Raw genomic sequence first — 20,212 nt, 5'->3', positions numbered from 1 at the left:
ACAGCCCATTGGGTAGCGTGAAATGTATTTAAAGGGCAGGACAGGTACCTTCACATGTCCTGGCAGAGAAAAACTCTCTAAGTCGTTTTTCACTACTTCGAGGCCTATCTCTACCATAGGTTAAAATTAGGACTACCTTAATGCATGTTTTAAGTGTAATTCCCAATTGTGAAGAGATAGACTTTCCAAATTTGGTATCTCTTAAATCACAATTGAAAAGCACAACTTAACTTTAATTTGAAATTTAAATCGATATTCTGAAAATGCCACTTTAAGTAACTTGTAATTTTCTTACTTTTTTCATTTGGTGCCTGCTGCCTTCCTCTGATACACGTCTGGGGAGGATGACAGCTGGGCTTTGTGCATTCTCCCTAGACAGCCACACACAATGGGAGCTTAGGTGTGACCTGATGGGCCATCCCGGCAGGATGGGAGGGAAGCGCTGGACCCAGCCTCACTGAAACCTAATTAGGCTGTGTCCTGTCCCCATACAAAGGACAGCATACCCCCTGTAGTGAGTCTGGAGCAAGGGCAAGACAGGGGGGCTTTGTGCACTTCAAAGATCTGTCTTTGAAGTGTCCCTCACTTCAAAGGCACAACTAGGTATAAGTATTGGACTTCAGACACTATCACTTCAGTACACTTCAAGACCTGTGAAGATTCTGCCAGGAAAAAGGACTGCTGTGCTGCTAAAGGACTGCCACTCTGCTGGACCCCTGCTTTGCTGGACTTCCACCTTGCTGTGCTGCTCTGCTGCCTGCTGTTCCAGTGCAGCGTGAGAAGGACTGAACATACATCACTTGAACCCAGAGTGGCTCCAAGGGCTAGTAGGCTGGCCTCTTCATCTGAGGTCTCAGGAAAATAAAAGACTTCCAACGTAACTGCTTCTAAACTTGGATTTTGCTATCTGTGAGTGCTAAGTGGTGCCACCCTAGTCCTGAACCGTTGGAAGTCAGTCCTAAGGTGCTTGCTTCAGTAACGCATCCTCTATCGAACCAGCGCAGTTGAATGTATCAGAACTGTTGCACCACTCCTGTTGTGTGGATTGGAACCAGAGCATTGCTCCTCTTGAGTGGCCAGAACCAGCACATCACCCTCAATGTGTGAGTCAGCCCGACACATCGCTTTTGGAACTACCACTGCAAAAGGTCACTGCATCTCCATCGATGGCATCCTCAATGAGAAATCTCCCCATCGCAGCTCATCAGAGCAGATGCATCGGCGCTGCTAGAGGAATCTGGACCAGCGCATCACCCTCATTGCCTGGATCGACAACGACGCATTGCATCACTTCAGTTTGCATCTTCAATGACAATACAACCAGGAACAAGGTACTTTTGTTAATCAGGCCTCACTGGGTCCTTGTATCCGGCACACACAATCCATCGCGGTCGGCCTGAACTTTTGACTTTGTCCCGGTTCAGTGCGACCAGATATCTCAAGCAAGAGCTTATTGCTTCTAAGTTCTATTTTGCAGTTAATTCTATTAAACATTCATATCTCAAGTTCTACTTATTGGATTTTTGTCATTTTGGTCTTGTTTTATTTATTAAATTAAGTTCTATTTTCCTAACCTGATGTGGAATCTTTTTGTGAGGATTTTCCTCTGTTTTACTTTTTGAAGTATTGCTCAAATACTTTACACATTACCTCTAAATTAAGCCTCAGTGTTCTGTGTTAAGCTACCAGATGGTGAGCTCAGGTTCATTTAAGGAGTTCCTGCTTCTCAGGATCAGACTGAGACTGGTTACCAATGCACCCTTGAGAATTATTTTGATGGCCTTTTGAGAGTACCTCACTTTTAAGATTTTCTTTTCCCACTTTCTTCTATGGAAAACTGTAACCACCATTGTGGGCGTCCCCCCTCACTCCCCCAGATACCTCTTCGGACATTCTGGTTCTAGCCAAGAAGTCTGCCTCCTTAGCAAGCTTCCTCGGGTCAGTCATGTTACTGTTAACTAGGTGCTGGTACAACTCTGTAAAACAGAGACCAACTGCCAGATGTAGGAAGCTGGCTCTGTGTATACCATACCAAAGTAAGTTAGAGTGTGCACAGAGTCCAGTGGATCCCCAAAGGTAGGCAGAGGTAAAAGTAGATAAAACCTTACTCTATTTGTGGTAGTGTGGGATGAGCAGTAAGGCTTTTATCAGAGGATAGTGTTAAGCATTTATTGTACACACTCAGGCAAGAAATGATGTCTCACACTCAAAGACTAAATTCAGACCAATTTGTTTGCTTAAAAACATTAATCAGTTTTTGTAAATATACAGTTTTTTAAGTTCTCATACAATTTTCCAACTCCACACAGAAAAGCAGTCAATGCAATCCTACAGGAGGGAATGAAGTTATCTGTTTACAGGTAAGTACTTGGCTTTGGGAGTTGGGTTGTTGGGTTTAGAGCAAGAGTTCCTCCAGGATCAAGGATGCACTCCAAGAGCACCCTTAGTGGCAGTAGGATGGCCCAGTGCAGAGTGCTGAGGCCTAATGTTATCCAACGGGGGATAAGAGGGTCTCCGGTTGGTGGCTGCTCATGAGCAGGCCACAAGGTTGATGTAGCAAAGCTCCTGGACTTAAATTCAGGGCAAAAGGGAGTTCAAGTTAGCACACAAAGTGTACCCACAGCGGCACATGGGCGGCCGGGTGCAGAGTGCTGATTTTGCGTCGCGTGCCCTGTTGTTTTCAAAGGGGGTGTTGCCGGTTTGGGATTTTGGCTGCAGGCTCGGTCCAGGAAGTCTTCCGGGAGGACCCAACAGCTGGGCAGGTAATTTGGAGGGCTCAGGGATGTGGGTGCACCTCAGGTCTGCTTCTTCAGGGCACAGGCCAGCTGGATTCAGGGGTTTCTTTGAGATCAGATTTCACCTTACTGGGACACTTGCGGTTGAGGGGGTCTCCGTGAAGAGGCAGCAGGAGACGTCGGGGAGTCGTGGAGGGGTCAACAAATGGTGGACTCAGACTCTGGAGTGCTGGGGGACCTCGCTGGGACCAGTGGGCCACTCAGAATCATGCCACAGGCGTCAGGTGCAGCGGTGCTTCCAGGCATTAGGTTTTGTGACCCCGGACCCCTGACCCTGCTTGAAGGCCAGGTCACTCCCCCGCTGCCGCACAGCTCCACCAGTGCGCCAGTGTCTCCTGTGCTGCCACTGCTCCCTAGACCGCGAGTTCGGTCCTGCTGTCTGCTGTGCCCCGGTATTAGTTCCCCAACGTCCTACGGCAGACCCAGGACCTGCTGGCCTTCAGAAGACTCCTCAAGAAGACCTGGTTCTTCGATCAGTAGCAGCCCCCTCCCCCCAGCGCCTTGAGACCCTCACGGGTATGTAGTGCGCTTTACAAATGTAATGATTGATTGATTGATTGATTGATTGATTGATTGATTGTTGCCCTCAGCAGGCTCGGAGTCTTTCTTTGGTTATTCTTTTGAACAGAGCAGCTGTTAACAGGAGATCTGGTCTTTGTTGAAGGCAGTCAGTCCTCCCAGGGGTTCTGGAGGTCACTGGCTGTAGGACAAGGCGATTTTCAGCCCAGGATCTCTGGAAACTGCCAACAACCCGGTAGAAATGGGGCCAAGTCAGTTCCTCTCTGCATCTCCTCTGCTGGGCGTGTTCTTTTGTCCTTCTTCGTAGGTTGTGGGAATCTGCCTTCTTGTTTCAGGGCTGCCCCCTAAATACTGTATTTAGGGGGTGTTTTAGGGTTCTCAAGGTCAAAAGCCAATAGGCTACTGAGCCTTAGTGTGACTACACCCTTGATGTGCTCACCCCACGTGGGGGAGTGTTCACAATCCCTAACCCTGATTGGAGAGTGGCTGCCATCAGCAAGATTGCGGGGACTGAAGAGTGGGCTTCATCTCACCTCCCTCACCTGAGGGATGGGGTGGAAGAGGTGGGCACACCTTCTGGGCTGTTCTAATTTTTCCCTCCTCTACTCAAAAGGGTTTGAGACAGGAAGGGGCCTGCTCCATGATGGCAGGAGAGGCTGGGGGTTGCGTTACAAAGGCAGCCTAGCCTTTGAAGCTCCCCTGCCACAGATGGCTCTTTCTGACCTGGGGAAATGTGACCACCTACACCCAGGAAAGGCTTTGTTTCTGGGCCCAGGGAGTGAAGGTTCCCACCCCAGGGGTCCAGAAACATGGCTCGTGATGGCAGTTTGGTGTGTACCAGTCAGGGAACCCACCAGAGGCCGGTCGTTTTTCAGGGGGCATCTCTAAGATGCCCTCTGAGTGCATGGTATAACAAATCTCACAATGGAATCAGTGTGGTTTATTATGCTGTGATGTTTGCTACCAAACTTCCCAGAATTCAGTAAAGCTATTGTTGTTCTGTGGAGTTTGTAATGACAAACTCCCAAACCATATACTCTTTATGGCTTTACTGCACTTACAATGGCTAAGAATGGACTTAAACACTGTAGGAGTTCAGTGCTCATGCAACTGTACCCTCACCAGTGGTATAGTGCACCCATCTAAAGGGGTGTCTTACCTATACAATAGTCTGTGGATGGCAGGCATGGCACACAGATATGTGTCCACAAATTGATGTGTACAGACTCATATGCGTTCAGGTGCACTACTCATGCTCATAAGGTGCAATATTTGACTAAACGATTTTAAGTGATTTTTCATACAGTTTTTTAAAAATGTAACTGATTTGTAAGTACATCAAAAAATTATCCACAATAATAACAACTCAAAAGGTTCATTTGACACATTTCTCGTGTCCCATGTACTGTAAATGTTATAATTTTTTCATGACATTATAATATTTGTGAATTCAACATGAAGTTCCCAATGCCATGTTCTCAATGCATTTCAGGAATCCCTTAGTCAGGGGAACTCTACAAATGACTAATAATACATGTATTTAACCATACTATAACAACCAACAATTCAAGAAATTCACAAGCTATTCCATCACCGACAAGTTGACTCCATTAGTTCATGCTGTTGCTCAAGAGCACTTGTGTACAACAGGAAAATATGTGTTGTGTGTTGTTGCCTCCATCATAAATGTATTCCAAATGAGTGCACCACGTATCCCACAAAACATAGAGTGTCTTTATTTACATGCACATTATTCCATGTGCCACAGCTTCACATCTAAACACCTGTGTGCTGAAAACATGCCGCTTTAAGCGGAATGCCTTAAACAAATTAAAACCTACCCGGTCATCACACGGGCCAACAATATCGGTATTATAAGTTTCCCTGCAAAACAAAAAAAGGTATCCTTCAGTACCAGCCCTATAACTAGAGGGCTTTCTGTGCACGAAAGCTGAAAAACACTTACTCAAAGAGCAGTCGATACAAGAGCGTTGCCGGTCAATTAATAGCACTGCGTGGCGCCGTATTCCAAATAAAGTGACATGATTCACGAGTTAATAATGAAAAACGAACAAACACGACTCCATTATTATCCTTTTGGTGACTCTCCAACTTACTTTTACGATGAACTGCTGCCGCGTGTCAGGCATTCACATCCTAACTTTTCAAATTTTCTGTGCGATGATGATCTTGTTTAAATGAAACCTGCACACGTTTCTGAATGACATGATGTAGTGCTCAATAGACAAGGAAAACAGACTCGATCACATTTGAATAACTACCAATGACTGCATACTGTGATGTGTAGGTAACAATGTCGCAAATATCATAATGTGATATATTTCGACTGTGATTTGTAAAATCAAGCAACAATGAATCAAACATTATGCTGATGTCAATGCTAACAATGTATGGGTGAACATGTACATTACATGGGACACGAGAAATGACTCAAATGAACCTTTTGTGTTATTGTTGTTATTATTGTGGATCATTTTTTATGTACTTGGAAATCAGTTACATTTAAAAAAAACTGTATGAAAAATCACTTAAAATTGTTTATTCAATTATTGCACCTTATAGGCATGAGTAACACCTTGACACATGTGACAGAGTCTGTACACATCAATTTGTGGCTAATATTTTCCTGACAGGAGCTGGTCAGGTTTCAAGGTAGCACATAATAGGTTAACACAGTTGAATCACAGATTATCTTCATTATACTGAACACCTTGGTGAGCAGGTAATATCTGTAGTTTGAAATACATAGATATGTGTGCCATGTCGACTCTTCACTTTTTTCTGCACCAAAACATGCAGCCTGCAATGGCAGTGTTGTGTGTGTTAAGGTACATGACCCCTAAGGGTGGCACAATATGTGCTGCAGCCCTTAGAGGCCTTCCTTGGTCACAGTGCCCTTGGTACCCATGGTACCTTTTACAAGGGAATTAAATGTAGATAGAGAGGAGCCAATTTGGGGTACAAAGGTACAGTTTAGGGAAAGTACACAGGCCCTGGGAACCTGATTGGCAGGGACCCGGGGCACATGAAGTCATAGTGCATCAGAAATTTGGCAAAAAGTTGGGGGTTACTGCAACAGAAACCCACTTTAACAGAATTACAAGTCCCATGGTAGTGAATCATTCACGAAGAGCTACATAGGAAGACTGCGATGAAAGATGTAAAAAATACAATCCGGGAACGTGATATGAAGGAGGGGTGTCAGTCCCTTTGTAATTCCGCTATTTGAAGGCAGGATTCTGGGACTAATTTATCATTAAGCAATATAATATTGCGAATTATGGATGATTCAGCAAAATATTGAATTATAACAAGTTTACTTGGATTGTATCAGCCAATAAAGTAATTGGTGTTCCAACAATTGATTACATGATTAAACTTTGAAATTATAGAAGAATACATGAATAAAATTTGATAAGAAAACATGTGTTTTCAAGCCAAGTGCGACCGGTAACCAGGTAGTGGTTTTTCCGCCTCTGACAAATTTACCACTATGTGATGGCGCCCATGCTAATCTAACTTTGGAAATGCGTAATAAAAAAAACATTTGATATTATTATGTCCATATAATCACATTCCAAACAATGTAGTTTGTCTGATGCCAAAGCGAAGCATTATCCAAGAAATGAGTGGATCGCCATATCTTGGGTTACATCATAAATTTTATATGCAATATCTGAGGTTTCTGTTTTCAATTTCTCAGGCATTGCAGGTCTTAGAAATTAAATGGCATGAAATCTGCAGTGCAAATAGTATCTATCAATTTTACTTGGGGTAGATTCTACTTTGCCCTTGCAGATTGTTTATTGACACAGCAAACAAACAAATCAGTGAAAGCAAGATTACGAGGAAAGGATCGTTTAACCTGTCCTTTTTGTACTCCTGTCTTGCATTTGTTAGCACACGAAGAAAACAACATTTCTTGTCATTCAATACAATCATGATTTGAGAATTAATGCAGCCAGGACCACATTGCTGATTTACAAACCTTTTGAATAAGAATGTCCTTCCAGGTCATTATAGCAGCAATCCCTTAGTTGAATGGGAAACATTATTCTTCAGCAAAGCATTGTCTGCCACATCACAAATGGCCGTAATATAGGAGTGAATTCTAAGGCATGTTGTTTAGTTAGATGCTGACATTCTCTTGGATTTCCTACCCAAACTATATTTTTGTCTTCAAAACATAAGGGCCCAAGGCAGTTTCAAGACTAGGAATGTTTAACCGTTTTTCCATCTTAGATGGATGAGCAAATGAAATACAATAAAGTAGAGGTTAACTTTTATCAGAAATAACACTTGACAAAAATGCAAGTTTCCTATGAAATACTATTTTGTCCTTTGTCACAACTGTAAAAGGCGGGGGCAAGATGGCCGCCGACTGATTGCAGTACACAGTCGCTCCAAACCACCCTCCTCAAACTTGCCTACAATCGGAGAAAAAACAGAGTAACCTAGAAGAATGTTGGGATGAATAGCAAAATAAGCCTCTCCTACCTGAATGTTGAGATTTTAGCGCTTCGGTGGATCACCAAGACAAGAGCACTACTCGGCAGTAGACTGTTCTCCTATCGATGTAAAACCATCTGGGAAATCTCGATAGAATTATGCCTCCCAAAGCATCAAAGTACGTGAGAGATGCCGTGACACCCAAAAACGAACACAGCCGCCAGCAATGGATGTTAAAGAAAACCTTGCGAAGGAGAAAGACAGGGAGTCTTCGATGTTTGCCGGCCGAACGGCTTCGTTGCATCGTAAGGTTTTGAAACCGGCAGAAGCAGGGCTCGATAATGGCGGCATCAGCAGTGGCCAGGAGATTGTTGCTTCAAAGGGAAATGTGGTGGGAAAGGACCCGACTCTCAGACAGCCCTCAGTTAAAGAGTCGTTCGCAGTGAAGGTCCCAGAACCCGTGGACCTGCTGGCGTTGAGCGCACCGCAGAGAGCAGCGGGGCCGACAGAGTCGAGCCGGAAGCAACGGCAGAGGCAGAACAAGCAGGGGGATGGAGAGGCGGATGCAGAGGCAGATACAGCCTGTACGGGTGAGGAGCTGGACGCAGAGCTACGGTGCAAATCTTCTGATGGAGTACAAAGACAAGGACCAAGTAAGATAGCACAAAAAACGCCTCCACAGATGGATACAGGAAGAAATGACGGGGGGACACTGATTGGGGGTGCAAAAACGGGAGGTGTAGTAACTATAAGGAAAATAATTATTATGGCAGGTATTCCTTGAAAGGTGGTCCCGGCAACACCCGACGGGGAGTGCTTTTTTTCTGTGAATGAGGACTCTGGATCAGAATCTTATCTCTCTTGTGAGCTGGGTGACGGAAGTCAAGATGTAAGTTCTGTCTCGGGCTCTGATTCTGATTCCGCAGCTAAATCCTCCGTTCAGAAAGCACCACCAGGCCATGCAAAACCCCAGAGAATTAAAAGGCGAGTTAAAATAGACTCTTCAAACAGCCCTCAACTTCAATCCTCCGATCCTAAGCTTTGCTGGGATTATTCTGCAACGGCCTCATTATATCAGGAAGAAGAGGCTGAGGGGGGAGTCAAAGAGGTAGTGAACGAGGGTGCTTCCACTCCAACACCCTCATTGGGTCTACTGTACGAGACTCTTATCCAGATGCAAGCAGAGGCTAGAACTGAAAGTCGAAGAGCTAAGGTGGCGACAAAAAAGATACAGAGTTCCATGCGAAAAATGAATAAAGTATATGAGGAATTGGCGGATAGAGTATCATATGTGGAGGAGCGTACAGCTAGGCTAGAGGATGATGTTTCTCATTGGCAGACCTTCAAGGATTCGCAGGAAAAGATGTCAGAAGACATAAGATGGAAACTGGAAGACTATGAAAATCGGCAGCGCCAGAATAACATTAGACTACTGGGGGTTGCTGAAGGGTTGGAGGGAGAGAATATAAGGGCTTATGTAATAAGTTTGCTAAGGGGGGCTTTTCCAGACGTTACTAAATGGGAATGGGAGAATGAGGTGCAGAGGGTTCACCGATTTCCATTGGTACAAAGAAAGTCATATGGGGAGTCGCAGGCTCTAAAACCTAGAGCTATCCTTATATATATGGGACATTTTTTAGCCAGGCAAGAGATTCTGAATAAGGCAAAACCAGAGGCCAGGCGTAGCTACGAGGGGGCCACATTTTTTGCAAGGCCTGATTTTTGTCATGCCACGGTGGAGAGGAAGTGGCGCCTTAGACAACTGATAGCCCCAGTACAGAAGTTGGGTTATGAAGCATTCCTACTCTATCCTGCGAGACTTAAGATCATTGTCAATGGAAATATTAGGATGTTTACCTCTGAGATAAAAGCCCAGCTATATATTGATGAGCTTAAGGGAAAGAAGGTGGGGTAGGCGATTCGCAGATACTGTAGTTTTATTTAGGAATTCTGGGGTTGGTAACTCTCTTAATTCCTAAAAACCTTAATCTAGGTCTCCTCTACCCAATATGGTGGTTTACGCATTAAGGCTGAGTACCATTATTTGTGGTGGAGTGAGAGGGGGCAAGCAGGCTTATGATCTAGGAGGGGGGGGCGGCACGACTGCTGCTATCAGGCAAACACATAGGTCATGGTTGACCTATTTGCCTGTAGTTGGGGGTGGGGGGGTGGGGGGGAGGTGGGTGCTCGAGTTGCTCGAGCAAGAAAGGGAGGGTCAAGGGGGGGGGTAGGGGGGGGCGGATGGTTTTGTAAGTTAGGCATTGTTCACAGCATTTTTTACCGTACGTATCATATTGCATATTCGTTAATATTTCTCAATGTTTATTTTAGTTATCTCAAAGTATTGGTTTCTTTAAGTAGGGGTACACTTGATGTGTCTTAATGTCGTGTAGAATTGCATCAATTAATATATGTGGGCTAAATGATGTCAACAAAAGATTGAGAGTGGCTGCTTTAATTAAAACACTCTGGGTAGATATCTTGTGTCTTCAAGAAACACATATTGAGGGAGGAAAGGGATATCTTCTGGAGCAACTGGGTTTTCATCTGTTGGCGTTTTCAAAGCAGGGGACAAAGACAAGGGGAGTCGCAATCCTAGCTAAAGACAGGGATGTTGTAGTAAATAGAAAAAAAGAGGATCAATGGGGGAGATGGGTATTGGTGGAAATAATATATAAGGGAGAAAAATGCACGGTAGTTACACTATATGGCTCCACTGAGGATGATCCGGAGGTTTTTCAATTCTTAGATACTGAGTTGGCTCACTGGTCAGAACCCATAATATGTTGTGGTGATTTTAATATACATGATCCATGTAGCTCATTTGCACAAGAAGGGGGGAAATATACTGGTAGAAAGAAGAAGATGTACAGGGCCCTGTCTGCTATGGCATACCATAATTCCTTAATTGATCCATGGGTTAAGCTATATCCCCATAGGGAAGGTAGCACCTTTTTCTCCGCACCAAACCAAGTTACAGTTAGACTCGATTATTTTTTAATCTCTAGCTCCCTCACTACAGGATTACTGATGGAAAAGCAAACTAGGATCGTTTCAGATCATAATCCCCTGATCCTAGTAGTGAATTTAGGGCAGACCCAAAGGAAAATTTCACAGTGGACATTCGAGAGAGCAGTATTAAAAGACGAAGGATACGGAGAACATATGAGCATATGGATTAAGAGCTTTTGGGCAATGAATAGAGGTACAGCATCCCCAGGAATGGTATGGGATGCGTTTAAAGCAGGTATCAGGGGGGAGACTCTCAGTTATACTGGCTATAAACGTAAGTTGGATAAGACCAGATTAGATGATCTGATTAAGGAGCTGGGGAAGCTGGAGAACGAACTGGTACAGGGAATTCGATTAAAACTACCTTTAGAGGATCTTTTGCTTAAAATTATGCTGATCAAAACTGAAACTATGGAGAGTATTGCCACAAAAACAGCAGTTAGCTATTTAACAAGAAAAGAGAATTCATATGAATTAAGTGAGAGAGTGGGGCACATACTAGCTGTCCGTACAAGACAGAAAACAGCTGCGGCAGATATTAAGGAGGTTATAGATGGACAGGGCAATCTGATTTCAGATTCTGATACCATTAGAGAAGTCTTTAGGCAATTTTATTCAGATTTGTATTCCCGAGAAGGCGGAATTCACTTAAACAATGTTGAAGGGTATACTAGAAATATAGCTTCACCCAAACTCCTGCAGGAAGAGAAAACGGCTTTAGATTTACCATTACAGTTGGAAGAAGTCGAAACAGCACTGAATAGTCTCCCTTCAGGCAAAGCGTCTGGTCCCGACCAGATCCCACTTGAGTTCTATAAAGTATTTCAAGATATTCTTATTCAGGACTTTTTTAATATTTTGAGTTTAGCACAGATAGGGGAAACAATCCCTAACTCATGGGGTGGGAGCAGATATTGTAGTAATCCTGAAGAAAGGAAAGTCCTCGATACTCCCCGGCTCTTATAGACCTATCACGTTAATAAATGCAGACGTTAAGATATTTTCTAAAATTTTGGCTAAAAGACTGGGTAGAGTCATTGAGAGTATTGTTAGTTCATCACAGCATGGATTTATTCCGGGGAAAGGTACCACCCATCATATTAGGCGGTTGGTCACATTATTTGATGCGACGGAAGTCCTGGGAAACCCTATGGCAGCTTTATTTTTAGACGCAGAGAAGGCGTTTGATAGGGTTTCCTGGGATTACCTCTGGGCAATTATGAGATGGTTTGATATAGGGGAGGGATACATACGAGCAATACAGACATTATATAGGAACCCTATAGCTAGGATAAGGGTCAACAGAGGGTACTCCTCAACATTCAGGATAAGCAGAGGGACTAGACAGGGGTGCCCGTCATCCCCATTATTATTTGCCCTCTCTATTGACCCATATTTACGAAACCTAGAGGCTAACGCTAAGATACCTGCAGTTTTGATAAATGGAAGAGCTTGTAAAATACTGGCGTACGCGGACGATGTAGCCATTATAACATCTAATCCATCGGAGGCCATTAGGGAGGTGGATGCTGAAGCTCTTCATTTCGGACAGTTGTCAGGATATAAAATCAATAGCACTAAGACACAGATTGTTAAAAATAAGTATACGCACTGTATCGACAACCGAGTTGTTAAATCGGCAGTATATCTTGGTGTTCAGCTTTCTGCAGAGGTGGAGAATGTGGTAGAGCAGAACATGACCCCTCTCATAGCAACTGTGCGAGTAGAATTGGAATGAATGAACAATCTTCATTTATCTTTGGTTGGGTGCTCCAATGTAATTAAGATGTTAATATTGCCGAAATTTCTTAATTTTTTTAGATCTATACCTTTGTTTTTTGAGGCTAGGTGGTTTCATGCACTAGAGTTAATTTTGAATAGATTTATTTGGGCTCAGGGGAAAACACGTAGGGCTTATACATTTATTTCTCTTCCTAGAGAAAGGGGGGGGTGGGGTGCACCAGACTTTAGATTGTACTATTGGGCCGCAGCGTTACAATATATGCAGGGTCTAATTGGGGGGGGGGGACACACGATTGTTGGGACATTAATAGCTCCATGGATATTTATGCAGTGGTTCTTGGTGAAGAAGTTGAAAATTGTTTTTTGAATTGTATTGATTTCTCATATTACAAGAGGACTAGGTTTAAGACAGTTAGTGCAGTTATTAAGATCTGGACTGCATTTAGAAAAAAATTTGGTATGGGTAGGCTCAACAGATATACTCGACTATATCGGAACAAATCGTTCCCGGAAATGATTTTTGCGGATAATGTTATGGTAGAATGGGCAAGCAAAGGGATAGAGCAGATAGGGGATATGATGGGTCAAGAGGGAGTAGTGCAGTTTGCGGACCTAAGAATTAAGTACCAGCTGGATGCTAGAAATGTTTTCAAATATCTCCAAATTAGGAGTTTTCTGAATACTAAGAAAGGGGGGCCCGCTGGGTTTGGGAATAATGTAATATTGGACAAAATAAGTAGGGGGCAGGGCTGCACAATACGAGGCTTTTATGCAACATTAGTAGAAACTAAAATAGATGATATCTCTAAGTTTGATAATAAATGGATGGAGAAGCTATCCATTGAGTCGGGATTTTTTCAGGAATCATGGGCTTTCGGATATATCGTTTTGTGTTCAGCCCCACTTCAGGCCCAGCATTACAAAACAATATATGCTTTGTATTATACTCCTGCTACAATTGTACAATGTGGAGGTACCAGTGGGACGAGCTGCCCAAGATGCAACTCCATTGGAGCAGATATTATTCATATATTTGCATCGTGTCCTCAGTTATATACATTAAAACGGGATTTGGAAATGTTTTTAACTACACACTTAGGTATCCGAGTCACGCTCTCACGAACCTTAGTGCTGCTTGGGGTCAGTATAGACCCATCGGTTCCACATCGGGAATTTCTGTTTATAGCAATGGCAGTATATAGATTAATGATTGCCAGGGCTTGGCTGGATATAAGACCTCCGGACATGCATCAGTGGCTGGCAAGTTTATTGTCTGCTTATAATATAGAAAAAGCAATCTATGCACGTAAGGGTAAAAAGAAGAGGCAACTTGGATTGAAAATCTGGGAGACTGTAAGGATATGGAAGGAGGGAATGGTGTTAATTTAAGGATGTTGGACTGTCTGTCTGTTTAAATACTTTTTTGATATAGCTGCTTATATACCCATTTATTTTTCGTAGTGGTTCTTATGGTTGTGAAGAAACGAACAAAAAACATCAATGATGTATCTTTAATGAGTTATAAAGTAATGTGAATATTAATTGAGCTAATATTGAATGCAGGGTTATTTTTCAAATGCAATTTACTGTATAATGCTGTGATAATGACGTATTACTGATGGAATATAAGGAAAAATTTTGAAAAATCAATAAAAATATTTTTTTTTAAAAAAACAACTGTAAAAGGCAAAGAGAACTTGTAATCTCTGAATTTTGCGTAATGTTCTTACAAATGGAATGGCCCCTAGGAATGTGCTTTTAATGTCAAAAGTGAAACATTACAGTTGCATTATCAACTCAGACTTGCCAATTGAAGTAATACTGACGTGAAATCATGATGAATTTGAGCCTAAGAAATCAAAGGCAATATACTGACTAACCCTTTCAGAAACTGAGCAACTAATTGTCTTAAAATAGGAACCCTTCTTCATCTTTCACTTAAAATAGAAATTACTACCAGAAATATTTCTTTGGTCCAAGAAGGATCTTATTCTAGAATTCATATTTTTTAACACAGTTTACTACATAACCCAATGACAAAATCATGAACAATGTCTAGTGAGCAAATGTGCAAAGCTTGGTTACCTAGATTGAACTATTAATCAACGATTTTGGTCAATAGATCAGCGCCATCAAACCTTAAAATGTTGAAAATCTACAAAATGTCATTTTTATGGATGAAACGACAGATGTAAAACCATGGTAACTTTTTTAAATTAAATATTTGGAGATATTGCAGGCTACTTCTCATCCCCAACTACAGAAGTGGATATAAAGTCTAAAAGGAAACATTCACATTTACATATAGAGATGACAGAGGCTAAAATTAAATAGGAATGTCACATACATGTAACAAAATGGTATGTGGTCCTATGTTCAACATATTTGCCTTGATCATATTAGCATAACACGGTAACCTTTGGCTATCAACAAATATTTAACATTTATTTACATATGCAGGAGTGTACAAAACAAACATTTCTTTATGAGAAACAGAGTCAGGTTGTACCTCTTTTTAATGATTTATTAGAACAGGTATGATTTTTATTTCCACTACTTAGTAATCCTAACAACAAGACATTGACAGCTGATAAGTGCTATCTAACAGTATTTAATGATGTCTTCCATTGTGAGAATTGTGATATCATATGTAATGGTACCAACAATGCTACTGTGAAGTCAGAAGTGAGGCCATTAATTGGTTCAGGTGCTAAGAATGCCAGGTCTATGAAACATCATAGCCAAAGATATCTGAACCACAGTTTGATCAATATTTTCTTTTGATGTCAAATAACATCTTATATACTCTACCTTGTTTCTCCACATCCTTCAGAGGATCTACGCCTGGAGATAAGATAAAGAACATTGGTGTGGCAGGTCCTGATTCTTCAAAAGAGGTAGAAAAATCCAATGATCTTCCAACCACATACTTGCTTCCTAACTTTTCTTCCACAAAATCACTGTTGAAAAATAAAATAGCAATTTTATTTCATCACACACAAGACCAACAAAATATAATATATCCTCAATTGCTGTAAATGTACAGTAGATCAACATTGAGCACTTGCCCACTTTTCCATAATTTATCATGTGCCAGGCACTTACCTGTGGGAGAGTCATGACTCACAGACCAGTTACTGAATGGCAGTATTAACAGGTGTTAACTTGCGTCTGTTTGGATCATTCATAAATAACTCAATTGTATCAAACAGAATGCAGCTCTAGAATAAGAAGTTACCTACCTGTGGCAATGATATTTCTGGTAGATTCTCTATCTACCTGTAGATTCCTCAGCTCTTGAATAAACCCCCAGGTGCCATAGTGGTCTCAAAATATTTTCTCCATTGCTCTTTCCTGTGGCAACGCCAGACGTGTGAAGGAATGACCATGTAGCCACTCAGCAAATGTCACATACTGTAAACCACCCTCCACAAGCCAATTCAGATATGGGCAATTTGTCTCTCATAGTAAGAGCTGTTATGCCCTCTGGTGAATATTTTACGGGAAATTACATAGCAGATTTGGTAGGTCTGTTGCTTACATACTCCACACAAAGCCGGTCATCCTCAGGAAACCCTTAGTGCACTTGGTGATAAAAACTTACTGGTCTTTTAAGCTCCAGTCTATGCAACCTATTTTCCTACTTGGTAGGGTGAGGTGGGAGGTGAAAGACGGCAGTGCAATTGATTGGCTATATGGCAGGGGGCATTGCTATAATATTTCAACAATATTTTGCCTGTTTTATGTCACCTACCACTTCCCTTAACAAAGTGAAGGGGCTAATCTCTACTTTAGCTCTTTTTTATAATTTCACTTTTTCAGGTGCCCTTAGATATAGAGCACTGGGATACGATTCAATTTTTCATATCGAACTGAAGAAATGTGTGTCACCTCATTACATTAGAGCAGCCAATTTTACAATTTTAGGAGATGTTAACTATCATATAGATTCAATTTCCGATTGCATGGCACAGTGTTAGAAATTGGGTTACTGGTTGACTGCAGTGTGAGCCCTGGTCAAGCAGCAACCATAATTCTAGTCAGGGCAAGGCACAAGCAAAACCCAAATTAAGCTGTGCTCATATGCTGGTAGCTTGACACAGAGAAGTCAGGCTTAACTTAGAGGCAAGGTGTAAAGTATATGTGCCATATTTCAAACAGTAAAACAATTAAAATAACTCACAAAAAGATCCCATACCAGGTCAGACAAATAGAGCAACATTTAATAAATAAAAGAAGACTAAAACAATAAACATGCAAACAGCAGAACCAGAGTTATGACTTTTTAAAGACTATACTGTAAAATTGCACCAAAAAGCATATAGCACCAACAGCGACTATCTGGTCATGCTGGACAGGTCAAAGTCAAATGTTCAGGCCAAATGTAATGAAGCACAGGTCGGATACAGTCCCCGACTAGATCCGCTGACATTTACCTGCTCAAGTTTTGTGGCAAGAGTCCCGTTCGTATTGGAGTAGGTCACCGGGGGCAAGAAGAGCATCACGGAAGGCAGTCAACATGGCACAAAGAACAGGTGGGGCATCACAGACGGTGATCCTCCGTGGGCGGTCGATGCTGCTGTGCAAAGAGATGGGCTGGCAGTAGCTTGCTCTCAATTTCAGTGCAAACAGCGCAGTACCTGTGCAAAAGTGCTCATTCCCGGCTTGTTCATGGCTGCAAAGAACCCACAACCTTGATTTCAAGAACTTGTGAGCCACACCAAGGGTTTAGGATCTGAGAGGCACCACTTGGGGGTCAGGAACTTTGCTGAAAACAGGTACAGGAGCAGTTGGGGAGATTCTTATGTCCCTGTAGCTCAGATCAGGAGGCCAGCAGCCAAGTCCATTGAGTCACTCTGGGGTCCTGGGTTCAAGGTGAGTTGCAAGTCCAGTTTTTCTTCCCCAGGCAAGAAGGCAGCAGGGCAGCAGTTCAGCATAGTGGCAGTCCTTGACCAACACAACATCCTTCTCTCTGGCAGAGTATCCACAGGTCCAGAAGTGTACTGAAGTGGTGGTGTCTGATGTCATTGTTTTATACACAGCTGTGCCTTTCAAGTGGGAAGAAGCTTCTAGAGGCATGCCTTGGAAGTGTAAAGAGGCCCTGCCTTCTCTTCCCTGGTCCCAGACTAATTACAGGGCTATGCAGTCCTTTGTGTGGAGAACGGACACAGCCTATTCAGGTGTAAGTGAGGCTGGGCCCAGCTCCTCCCTCACATTCGGCCAGTGATGGCACATACAGTCACATCTAAACTCAAATTGTGTGTGGCTGTCAAGGAGAAATGCACCACCCCAACTTCCAACTACACCCAGTCATATGACCACAGACAGGTTGCAGGCAGCAAATGGGTAAGCCAAAAAAAAAGCCAACTTTCTAAAAGTCGCATTTTCTGAATTGTACTTTAAAATTTGGCTTAACCATAAATTAGGATTTAAAATTAGAATTTCAGAGTCACCGACAATAAACCACTTATCTCTTCCCACTTATAAAATGCATCAAGGTACTGCAATGTTATCCTATGGGAGAGATAGGCTTTGCAGTAGCGAAAAACAAATGGAGAATTTTTCACTACCAGGACATGTAAAACGTAAAAATACATGTCCTACTTTTTAAATACACTGCACCCTGCCCTAGGGGCTGCCCATGGCCCACCTTAGCTGTGACAAATATGTATCAATTAGGAAGGTTTGGGCCTAGTAAAAGCTTTTTTTCTTGACATGGCAGGTTGAAACTGCACACACAGACTCTGCAGCGGCAGGCCTGAGACATGCTTAAAGGGCTACTTGAAGTCGATGGCACAATCAGTGCTGCAGGCCCGCTAGAAGCCTTTAATTTACAGACCATGGATACATGTAGTACCACTTTATTAGGGACTTATAAGTAAACTGAATATGCCAATAGGGGATAATCCAATATTACCATGTTTTAAGGAGTGAGCACATGCACTTTAACATTGGTTAGCAGTGAAAAGTGTTCAGAGTCCTAATGTCAGCTAAAACGACATTAGAAAAAATGGAGGAGGGAGACAAATAATTGGGGGGAACACCACGCAAAGACAGACAAGTGTAACACATGGACACTTTTGGAGGAGTTTGAGGCTTTTACGTTTATTCAATTAGTTAACCAAACTAGTCACCCTGCAGGGAATAGGTTAGGTTTAATATTTAGAAACTTATTGTATCTTCTCTTTGAAACTCCACTAACGCTGCTTTGGTCTGATCACCTGGCAATTCCATTTTCTATTTCGGTGGCCATAAATTGAAACTGAACCTCTATGAATGTTTCTAATTGGGCCTGGTATAGTGTGACTGACCATGATTTTAATCCTCATCCATCTTCTTTTCCAGGTGGTGTAACATTGGATTTCAACCTTATTCAAACTTGGATTATTTCAACCTTAGACATCTTGACGCCCCTGAAACCAATTGAAAGAACCACTACAACACATCATGCTGCTTGGTTTACTCTGAGCCTCCAAACATTATGGAGTCATTAGTGCCGGCTTGAAAGAAAATGGCACCTGAACAAGTGCGGATAAAGAGGTGTACGTAGACTACATTCAGTTATAACATAAAGGGATTACATTGGACAAATTGGCCTATTACGCAATGAAGATCTCGTCTGATAAGTACTCAAGCAAGGAAATATTTAAAATTGTAAAATCAATGACTTATTGAGTCGTAGCAAAACAAAATTTAGTCATTCGTAGACTACCTTTGATTCTCTGGTGCTCTATTTTATAGGTCAGATCTTGACTATACAAAGCTCTTTCGATGAGTAACAATTGCACCTGTCAAATGCCTGCTAGTGAAGGCCGGCATTTGAGAACATTTTCTCCAATCCCACACCAGAAGATGCTGAAATTATTAAACAGATGCTCTACAGGGTCACCTAATGATCCATGTCCTCTTCATATCTTGAAGCCTTTTAATGTTTTTATGGCCCCTTTCTTCAAACTCATTATGAGTTATGCCTTTGAAGTGTTGTTTTACTCAGAAGGCATTCACTTGATTTGAGTAATGATGATGGCTTAACCAAAGACAGATTTAAACAATGCATGATATCCGTTGCTACCTGGATGTCCCAAAATCATCTTAAACTCTGAAAACATGGAACTGCTAACTTTAGGCCCTAACCGTGAAATTTAGATGAATAATAGGTGGCCTTGGTTCCCCCTCCTGCTGCGTGTGTTAGAATGTGTTTGTGATTTGGGAGTCAGGTTTCATTCTCAACTAATTAGTTACCCAGAAGATCTATTCATATCAGCCAGTGACAAAGACCATGGGAACCAGATACAGTCTAGAGACTAGAGGAAGCTAGAGAACAACAAGGAGGATGAGGAGGAGGACCTGCAGGAGAGGACCTGAAACAGTATCAGAACTGGCAAAACCACGATGAAGAAGAGTGCCAGTGTTAACAACGTTGAAGAATTGAACCACTTGGAGGAGCAGGACAAGGGGGGTTAGGATCAATAGGATCAAGGTCATAACCAGTAGGAACAGTCCATAACAGCCACCTGCTTTTTTCCCTCCATTTTTTTGCCGAATTTGTTTTTGTTGGCTTTAGGACTTTGCAAATTACCACTGCTAACCAGTTCTTACATGCTTCTACTCCCTCCTTCAAACATTGTTTGATTGGCGTATGCCCAATTGACATATTTAATTTACTTGTGAGT

The 20,212-nt window shown here is 42.3% G+C and overlaps 1 protein-coding gene across 1 annotated transcript in view; it reads right to left on the bottom strand.

Annotated features, from left to right (window-relative positions):
• The window catches only part of DNAH9 (dynein axonemal heavy chain 9), a 1,479,259-nt gene that overhangs the window by 420,569 nt on the left and 1,038,478 nt on the right, over positions 1-20,212 (bottom strand). Inside the window, exon 61 of the mRNA XM_085616775.1 lies at positions 15,351-15,499. Coding sequence (XP_085472901.1) covers positions 15,351-15,499 — 149 coding nt within the window. The remainder of the gene's footprint in view (positions 1-15,350; positions 15,500-20,212) is intronic.

Source organism: Triturus cristatus, chromosome 7 (assembly GCF_964204655.1).
Source record: "Triturus cristatus chromosome 7, aTriCri1.1, whole genome shotgun sequence".
Classification (NCBI taxonomy): domain Eukaryota; kingdom Metazoa; phylum Chordata; class Amphibia; order Caudata; family Salamandridae; genus Triturus; species Triturus cristatus.
Note: the sequence above shows the minus strand (reverse complement) of the source record. Positions and strands in the feature narration are given on the sequence as shown.